General features: G+C 29.8%; 1 protein-coding gene across 3 annotated transcripts in view; it reads right to left on the bottom strand.

Moving 5' to 3' along the window:
- LOC100202673 (conserved oligomeric Golgi complex subunit 4) overlaps positions 1-9162 on the bottom strand; it is an 82148-nt gene extending 72986 nt beyond the window's left edge. The window contains exons 1-2 of one of the 3 annotated variants that reach the window (XM_065819882.1): positions 9076-9162; positions 7338-7429 (exon numbers count right to left, since the gene is read on the bottom strand). In XM_065819882.1, coding sequence (XP_065675954.1) covers positions 7338-7427 — 90 coding nt within the window. In that variant the 5' untranslated portion in view covers positions 7428-7429; positions 9076-9162. Of the gene's footprint in view, positions 1-7337; positions 7430-8021; positions 8100-8911; positions 8977-9075 lie in introns of those variants that run through there. The other 2 variants (XM_065819884.1, XM_065819883.1) reach the window with 2 other exon arrangements.
- Between the last annotated feature and the right edge of the window lie 1704 nt (positions 9163-10866).

Here is a 10866-nt window from a genome sequence, read left to right on the forward strand (position 1 = left end):
TACCTGGAGCGGCTAATAAACTTGTTGCTTTTCATAAAGTAGAAGCAAGATACAAATTTGGCTGAACTAGCATAATCCTCTTCTTAGTTTAAAAAAAAACTAAGCTTTTAAAAAAAATGCTTTTTTTGTATGTGCAATTATAAATTAAGCTTGTAGCAGTCTGCTTCAACTGTCCAATGTAGCTATCCCCTGCTGCTGTATATATAACATATTAGTTTGGATTTTAAAAAATATTAGAAATCTAATAGAAAATAGTGTTGTATTTCCTCTTAGCTAATAAAAAAATTTTAATGTCTTCGGAGGTCATAAAATAATATAATAAAAAAAATATATATTTCTTGAAAAATATGTTCCATTTGGAATTTAAAAAAAAACTCTAAAAAGAGTGCTCAATATTATTTTCAATCAATCAAGTCATTAATTGGGTATTTCATAATGCATCATATGAGTTTGAATTTGATATATTCACATGAGTTTGAGTTTCACATTGATTTAGAGTTGTCCATTTTTTTTACTCATTTGATAAATAACTTTTCCAGGAGTTTCTATGCTGATTAAATAGGTTATTTGTTATTTCAAAATACATTCCTTAAATGCATTCACTGAATAAGTACCACTGTGTATTTAGTGAAAGCATTCCAGTGGGAATTGCAATGGAATCCTCTTATAAATTAAAGCTTAAGCTGCTTGCCATGACTATGTATATTATACACTGAATATAAAATCAATTGATCATGTGGAATGAAGAAATTTTCTTCATGAGTGTTGTTATATGTCTTGAATTTAATTATATTCCTATATATCCTCTTAAACAACATTTTTTTAAGAATAGCATCTTCAAATGTCTGCAAATGTTTTGTTTTACCTATATGGCTTAAAGTAACTATTGTCATGGTGGCTAGTCTTGAACATTATTTAGTAACACGAGTAAATGTCTGAACAAATAGCAACCACACAATAGCAACCAGGCTTCAATAAAACATTCAAGATGTGGACTCATTAGATAGTAGTCCACAAAGGAGCTAATTTTTGACTAAGGAAATCAATTTTGAACCCTCATAACATCTGATTGGTTAGGGATGCAAGATTTTCATCTAGCTTTAGAACTTTTGGGTCATTTGAAGCAAGGGCTAAAATTATATTCAATAGACATAGTCGCAAGAGTGCAACAGGTGTCATTATTGAATTCTGTGGAGTACTTCTGTGTTAAAATCTCAAGTCTGCACTCTTTTTGATGTTATTTCTGATCATATTAACCAAGCCCTCTCTCTTTATCCATCAGCCAATAATGTTGTTGTCTGTGACTTTAATGCTCATCATACTGAATGGCTTGGCTCTAGTGTCAGTGACTCTGCAGGAATTAAAGCCCACAATTTTTGCCTTTCTCAATCCCTAACTCAAATAGCCAACTTTCCAACTCACTTTACAGACAACCCGAATCATTTACCTTCTCTACTCAACTTATGTTTTGTTTCTGATCCAAGTCAGTGCTCAGTTTCTCCACATTCATCCTTAGGTGCTTCTGATCACAGTTTGATCTCTCTAAAACTAATATCTCATTCTTCTTCACCATCTGAATCCCCCTATCATTGTACCTCTTACAACTACCTTAAAGCTGACTGGGACTCTTTCCTTGATTTTCTTCATGATGGCCCTTGGGTAGAAATCTTTCGTCTTCCTGTCAACAAATATGCTTCTTACATAACTTCATGGATTCAGACTGGCATGGAATCTTTTGTTCCCTCTCGACGATTCCAGGTTAAGCCTCACTCTCCTACATGGTTTTCCTCACATTGTGCTGCTGCAATTGCCAATTGAAACCCTTACTTCCATATCTATCAACAAAACAATTCTCCAGAAAACAGACGTCTGTTTATCACTGCTAGAAACCATTGTAAAAAGGTTTTGCCTAGCGCAGAAGCCCGCTATTATCAGGTCATGAAATCTCGTATTTCATCACAAAAACTAGGCTCTTGTGACTTCTGGAGAATCTTTAATAGTATCAATAATAAGGGCAAATCTTTAATTCCACCTCTCTTGTATGGTTCAGACTTTGTCACCTCACCTAAAGACAAAGCTGAATTGTTTGCTAAACACTTTTCATCAATATCATCTCTTGATTCCACTAGTTGCGTTCTACCTGATATTGCCAACTAACCAAGGTTAATCCATTCCTTGACATTCGTATCACTCCAACTTCTGTATCTAAAGTAATTTCCTGCTTAGACTTTTCTACAGCTTGTGGCCCAGACAATATACCTGTTATAGTCTTGCAAGTGTTCTCCGGAGCTGTGGTCTATACTTTCAAAACTATTCAACAAGTGCTTATGAGAGTCTTGTTTTCCAGCATGCTGGAAAGTGGCATCGGTTATCCCTATTTTCAAAAATTCTGGAGAGCAATCTGATTCGTCTAACTACTGTCCCATTAGTCTTCTTACTATCATAAGCAAGGTTTTTGAATCTTTAACAAACGCTTAATCTCTCATCTTGAATCTAATAACTTACTTTCTGATCATCAATATGGATTTCGATCTTCTCGTTCTACAGCTGATTTGCTAACAGTAATAATCGATAGGTTTTATTGTGCATTAGATAAAGGTTGAGAGGCTAAGGCCACCGCTCTTGACATTTCAAAGGCTTTTGATAAAGTTTGGCATGCTGGTCTTCTCCATAAGCTTTCTTCCTACGGTGTATCTGGTAACATCTTTAAGATTTTTGAATCCTTCCTTTCCAATCGTAGTATTAAAGTTGATTTCCTTGATGGACAGCACTCTTCTTCATATCCTGTCACTTTAGGGGTTCCTAAAGGTTCTTTCCAAAGCCCTTTACTCTTTTTAATTTATCTTAATGATCTTCCAGTATTTTCACACCTAGGGTGGCATTGTTTGCTGATGATACTACCATTTTTTCGTGATAAGTTGCTTCTCTTTCTCTTTTCTACAAATACTATAATGGGCACTGCTCTAAAGAGCTAGTGTCTCTTGTGCCACCTACTAAAATTCATTCTCGTTTTACTCATCATTCAATTAAGTCTCATCCTTTATCTGTGACTGTCCCTAAGTGCTCAAAAACTTTTATTCGTCTAGTTTTTTTCCTCGAACATTTTTTCTTTGGAATTCGTTTCCTTCATCTTGCTTTCCTGATTCATATTATTTGCAATCCTTTAAGTTGCCTGTCAATCATTATCTTGCTCTACAATCTTCATCTTTTCTGTTCCAGTAACTTCTAACTCTAATTAGTGGTTACTTGTAGCCTTGTTGGAAGGGAAGATGTTTAAAAAAAAAAAAGTTTCTTTGGATAACCTTTATGCAACACCTTACATTTACCAATGTTAAAGTGCTTGAGCCAAATGCATGACCAAATAAGCACACTATCAGTATCCACTTAAAGCATTGTGATGTCCATTGTGATGCCATTTCAATTAATAGAAAAGGTGTTTCTTTGGCCAAATGGTAGCAAACTGCAGTTACAATCCAAAAAAGTGTTACTATGCTATAATTAATATGAAATTGACAAAACGTCATTTAATTAACAAATTGATACTTTTTCATACTATTTAGATTTTTAGACATAACTTATGATTTTTTAGACATAATTTATGATTTTTTAGATAATTTAAACGATTTGATTTTTGAATTAAAACTATGGCAAAGCTGTGCAAAGCAATTATTGGAAAATGATAATTTAAATATTTTATTGTTATCAATACAGTGAACAAAGATTGATATATTGTTGTGTATCAGACCCCACGTAAACAACGTTTATTGCAACTTAGCTAAACAATAACTTTTAAATATCACTTTTATGTTAAAACTAGTGATGAGCCAGGCACCCAGTTTGCACCCATCAACCCACTAATTCGGCTGTTTTACCCAGTATTGGTACATTAGTATCAGTACCTGGAATCGGCCATTTTATTGCAGTACCTGGCACCGAGTATTAAACACATAATTAAATTATATTTTTTGTGAAAGGGAATTGTAGTTTATATAAACAAAGACAAATAAAAAAATTATAAAAAAATTATATATATATATTCCATGGTATCGGACGTGACATTCAGACATGTTTAACAGTGTCATTTGTTATGAAATGTTTTGTTATGAAAGAGGGCTTTGCTAATATACTTTCATTGTTAATACAATGGTGGTGTGTGCTATTAATCATGTTATCATGAGTTTTTTATTTACAATACTGGCTGTGCTGTAACTAAAATCACATGGTGTTAGATGTGACAGCATTTAGGGTACAATTTGGCGTGAAATTCACTGAATTGTACTCTTCATTAATCTAAATGCAAATTCTGTGAAAGTAAGAACAATACTGCTTAAATATTTGTTCAGAACTCTTACTGAGATACATAAAATTCGTAATATGTGTTTGTTTGAACCATTCTCAACTACTGCATCCAATACAGCTAACTAAATTAATAGTGTCAGACGTGACAGTCTGCCATTACAAGTGCAAACATGCAGCAAAAAAACATCACTATGAACAAAATTATAAAATAAAAACCAAAAATTCTCAATTTTGATAATGTTCACTGTAGTTTAAAATGCATCCAAATCCTCATCAAACTTATATTCACCTCGATTGTCAATAACAGGGGTTGACAAGACCCTCACGATATCAGTTCTAGGCTTTTATCTGGTTTAGCTGGCTTCACAAACATGTCCAACCGCTTTCTGAGGAACGAAACCTCAACATCTTCCTTATCACATATTTCTATGACCCCAACATAGTTGACCAGTTTTTGTTTTGTAGCAAATTTTTCCAGCACATACAGGCCGACTGAAAACTTGGCCTGTTGAGCTGAATTGTCAATACTGGCATCAGTTTTGTTGTTACCAGCACCACTGGTTGTGCATGTCTCTGACAGTTCCACTGTTCCCTTTCCAAAATCAAACAGTGTTTGTTTTGTATCACTGAAATATCTGCCGAACTTCAATATAGTAAAATGATTGTGTCTGAGGCAAGGACTTGCAATTTTCCCATCTGGCGTCAAGATGAAGGTTCTACTTCATCTTGAGAGACAAGCACCAGTTGCAAGCTTGATGCAGCAGCCTTGACATATTCATAAAATGAGTTGGCATTTGTAACAATTACTTTAACTGCTAGCACTCTGAACCAAACAATGTGTTTTACTGTTCCTCACACCCCATTAACTGCCCCTTTTCCATGGCTGGTGGCGAAGAAATTCCAGACAAGATTTTTCAACATGTACTCCTCCTTCACAAAGGTAAGATTTATAAACAAAAACTTATGTTTAAACTGGGAAGCTGCACCATCTGAGAAGAAGTTCACGTTCTCGACACTGGGATGACTTATTTTGATAGTTATTTGTTAATGTCCCATGCAGTGACAATCTTTTTTGTTCCTTCTTCTCATGGTCCTTGATTTTATATGCATCAAATCTTCATGCTAGCTTCAATCTTTTTCTGTATTCTTTGCACTTCTGAGCATTAGACCTGACCATCTAAAAAGTTGTAGTTTCACAATTAGTTTCACTGCACTATGCACCATGCACAAAAACCATGAACTCTTATAATTTATTTCAAATATTGTCAAAACTTGTTTAACAAAAACTCAAATTCAAGCTGATACTAAAATGCTAACCTCTTTGCTTCAAAGTGAATTTAAGTGAATTGTAAACCAGAAATTGAAAAGTCAATCTTTGGAATTTAAATTTTGTTTACATAAATCTGCTTGTTTACATAGAATATTGAACAACAGAATAGTTAAACATATTATGTAGACATAAAGTATTTAGATTCAACTACATAGAATATTCATTCGAACAACAATAGCGCTTGTGCTAAATTGAAATGAAACAACTTCAAACTTGTCATATCCAACACTGGCAGTTACGTCTGACACTGTCACATCTGACACCATAATATCTGCTATGCATGTAGATATTTTACCACAAAAAAATCTACCCATACACTACCCTCACAGAGTTAACTTTGAACATATAAGTAAGTATTTTTCAGTGTCAAGTCTTATGGCTGGTAAAAAACTTTTATAATAAAGTTCAGACGTGACAATATATAGTTATACTATAATTAAACTGTGCACTATAAAGCATAGAAGAGCATGAATTACTTCCTATTTTTAGAGTCACAAGCGAACCAGTTTTGTTTTGTAACTAGCAGTTGAAGGTACAGTATCATATAGCAGCTTGCAAAAAAGCTATGGATGTTCAACATAGTTACCGAAATAAATTTGCTACATAGATGACACTATATATATATATATATATATATATATATATATATATATATATATATATATATATATATATATATATATATATATATATATATATATATATATATATATATATATATATATATATATATATATATATATATATTTATATATATATATATATATATATATATATATATATATATATATATATATATATGTATATATATATATATATATATAATATGTTAAGAATATTGTTAGTTTTGTTTCTAAAAATGTTAGAACGAAACCTTAGTTATGTAATTTAACTGAAAATAATTGTTTGATTGCATCAAAAAATGTACTGGTTTATACTAGCGTTTAACAACAGTTAGAATCTAAGATGAAAATTATAATAAAAATGAATTTAAAAGGGGGATTTAATAGCTTTTCTTTTTCAAAATAAATAAAACAATTATCACAATTTTCTATAGGCATAATTTATAATACTACTACAAAAAGAAAATTGCGCTTTAAAATTTGACATAATTTAGCTAGTATTTTAAACACTTTTAGTACCTGTTACCAGCCAAAGCCACCATGATTTAAAATACATAGTTGACCATCGTTCCTACTTGTGTTGGAAACACATGCTGAGAAATTTTAAGCTTTTACAAAATAATGTAGGTCTGGTAACCACGGGCTCTTGCTCTACTTATCTTTTTAATTTTTAAAAGTTTGTATCTTGAAAAAGTTTATTTATAATTTATCAAATAAACTATGGTTCTAAACTTTTCTCTTTATTTTTTATAATATTTCTAGAAGTCTTGAAAACTATTGTTATTTTAACTATAATATATAAAGATGAAAACTATTGAAAAATCAAATGAAATAAATAATACAACATGTTTGAAACCTTTTGTTTAGTTTAACCAACATAACTTTCCACATGCATATATAAAAATTGAAGTCAAAAATTTGTGTTGTTGAAATTATAATAGATTTTTTAGATTAAATATTCATGCTCTTTTTGTCATTTAATATTATTCTCATACTTCTCTGTACACACTTTACCTTTCATTATAAAACAAAAATAAAAACAAAAGAATTAAATAATATCACTGTATCTATATTTCAAAAAAAACCTCTTGAAGTTGTAGCTCATCATAAAGTTTCTTTAAGCTTTCATAATCTTGCAAATTATTGACATTGTTGTTTGAATTCAAATCTTTCATTTCTTAAATGAAATGAAATTTTTCATTTTAAAAACACCTAAATATTTACATGTATTTATGCATATATATATACATATATATATATATATATATATATATATATATATATATATATATATATATATATATATATATATATATATATATATATATATATATATATATGCATAACTTAGTGAGCAGTCTGATGTCATATATATATATATATATATATATATATATATATATATATATATATATATATATATATATATATATATATATATATATTTGCTGGGTGCTTCAGCATATACATTGACTGATTAATTAAGAACATACAAAGAGTTTTGCTATATTGACTAAAAGTTTGGATTTTTTTTTGTACATAATTTTTTAATCTTTTTTTGTACATGTTTGGCTTTTGGTTTAGCCAAACATTATGTACAAAAAAAACATTAAAAGTTTTAATTTCTTCATTATTCTTCTTTCTTTCTTCTTCTTAAAAAAACTCCAAATGTAAAAAGTAAAAATAAAATGTTCAACCTTATTTTTAAAATAACGCTCATAAAAGAACTTTTTGATGGAATTGATGAAAACAAAAAAATCATGGTTTACATGTTTTAGTTCCAATGTAAAATCCCAAGCTAAATACTAAATGTTGTGAAAACAGTCTGGTTTAACTATATTGTGCTGCAATAAAAATAAAATTTATGCATCTTTTAAATACTTTAAATTTTTTAAACATCTTAAGTTTAAGGTAAAAATTTAATACAATTTTGTTGTCAAGAAAATTTAATTTAATTTCATGTTTAAGAATAAATTTTAATTATACAATTATCTTTTAATAAATTAATAAAATTTAAAATATCTTAAAAGTAAATTCTTTATAGTATAAAAAACAATATATAAGATATATTTGTTCATTGTACTAAAAGTGTTTAAAAAATCTATTATACAAAATTGAAAAATCAGCATACATCTTTTTTTCTTTTCATGTCATACTTATTATGTTTTTTATGAAGAAATACTTTATAAGAAACGCTATAAAAAAAAGGCAAATATATAATAAAGATTGCTAAACATTAATTGCTTGCTCTCATGAAACATAGAAAACTTAAAAAAAATGTTAACAAATTTGAAACATTTTTCTATTAATAAAGAATTTTAGGATTTTTGAAAGAAGTTCTACAAGATGTTTCATTTGGTTTGTACATAAGGTTTGTGAAATAAGTGTTTCAAGGTCTGAATACACTTGAGTATTTTATAATTAATATAAAAGAAACGTTTCTAGCTTTACATATTCAAGCGAATTAGTTTTCTGCTTGTTGGAGACTCTAATAAAGTAATTTTAGTTAATAATAATAGTAGTAACACTAACAAACAAAAAAAGAAGAAGAAGAAATAACGTAGAAGATTTAAGAGAATTTAAGAATTATCTCGAATAATGATAACATTATATATCCTATATAATGTTTAAATAAAGAAACGTTATAAAAACAAGAAACCTCATGCTGTTGTTTTTTTGTTTTTTTGCTTTCGTTTTAATCTTTTTTCTTTTAGAAAAGGCGCGATATTAAATAACAAAATGTATTTTATTATTATTATTATTATTCTTTATAGTCATGATTTTACAAACAGAATAATTAAGCATAATAAATAGTTCTATCACCCTTTTGTTTGTTTGAACGTACTTGTACCGGTCTATACGATTATATGTACTTGTACATTTGATGTATTAATTTTAGACAATTACACGATACTAAATAACACAATATATTGATTTTACACTAATTAATTATTGATTTTACATTAATTCTAAACTTATATAAAGTATAACGTTAATATAATACGTATGTAATACGAATGTATACGTTAATATAATACGACGTATAATATAGTGCGTAACGTTATATATTATAGGTCGGTAGGTTCACTTGTCAAAACCCCTTTTCCATCGTAGTGTGTCCTTCGCGTCCACTTATTTAAAGTTTGACTTCAGTATAGTCAGTGATTTTGAAGAACAAAAATCAAGAAAGAAATTCTTCTAAACTTTATGGATAAATTGAAATATGGCAGTCATTTTTTCGCTTACTTGTTTATCAAAATAACTGATAATTATACTGTCATAAAGAAAAAAATAGTTTTATTAAGTTCAAAGTTATATCTTGTCTGGCCCACATTTAAGGCTAGGTTAGGGCCCCCGTTATGCTTTAATTTGAACCTGGCTTGGAGGTAATATCACGGCCTCAGAGCATAAAGGTTGTAACTGATAGTCATACCAAACGGAAAAAATCATAAAAACTCATAATGTTCATTTTCTAAACGAGTGAATCAGTTACGCATTTTTTTTTTTTTACTTTTTGTTAATACAAATTTTTAGAACAAGGAGTGTCTAGATCATTTTTTTAAGATGGCTTTATGCATAATAATAACTTTAAAGGTAATAATTTTCATTAAAAGTAAACATTAATAAAAAATAAATTATATAGTCTACAAATCGATTAGAAACAAGAAGATACTATTTAAATATGTGAACGATCAACAAAACGTAAAGCGATAAAAAACGTCGAAGGAAATGTTACAAATACGACTAGTGAGATTGTTGACATTTTAAACGAAAATTTTTAAAACTCTTTCACTAGAGAGGGCGACCAAGTATTACCAGAATTCGGATCGAGATGTGGGGGTAAATATTTAGATTTTGACGAGAGTGCAATTAATTACAGTGACGTAGAAACAAGATTAAGCAAATTATCCATTGAGAAATCATGTGGAGTTGATCAATTGAGTACTATCATTTTAAAAAATTGCGCTGAAGGACTAGCAATGCCAATCACATTGATATTTATGTCTTCGATTGATAAGAGCAAACTACCTAAGCAATGGAAATTTGCGAACATTACCCCAATCTTTAAGAACAAAGGCAGTAAGCTAGAAGCGAATAATTATCGACCAGTATCACTGACTTCTGTGCCGTGTAAAATTCTGGAAAGCATAATAAAAGACTCACTTTTGGCACATTTTACGAACAATAAATTTTTATCGAAGTGTCAACATGGATTTGTTAAATCTAGATCATGCACGACAAATCTCATGGAAACTGTGGATTATTTAACAGAAAATATCGCACTGAATCGTCCGGTAGATGTGGTTTATTTAGACTTTGCGAAAGCTTTCGACACGGTGCCACACAAAAGACTCGTTTTAAAATTAAAAGCGTATGGAATTAAAGGAAAGCTGCTAAAGTGGTTAAGAGGAATTTTTAAAAGATAGAAAGCAACGCGTAGTCAACGGTGATACTGTTTCGAGCTGGCGCGATATCTACAGCGGAGTTCCGCAGGGATCGGTAATTGGCCCGATATTGTTTGTTTTGTTTATAAATGACCTGCCGGATAGAATACAAAATGTAGCCAAGCTCTATGCAGATGACACCAAAATAATGATCGATGTGAACTCAATA

This window comes from Hydra vulgaris, chromosome 15 (assembly GCF_038396675.1).
Source record: "Hydra vulgaris chromosome 15, alternate assembly HydraT2T_AEP".
NCBI classification, from domain to species: Eukaryota; Metazoa; Cnidaria; class Hydrozoa; order Anthoathecata; family Hydridae; genus Hydra; species Hydra vulgaris.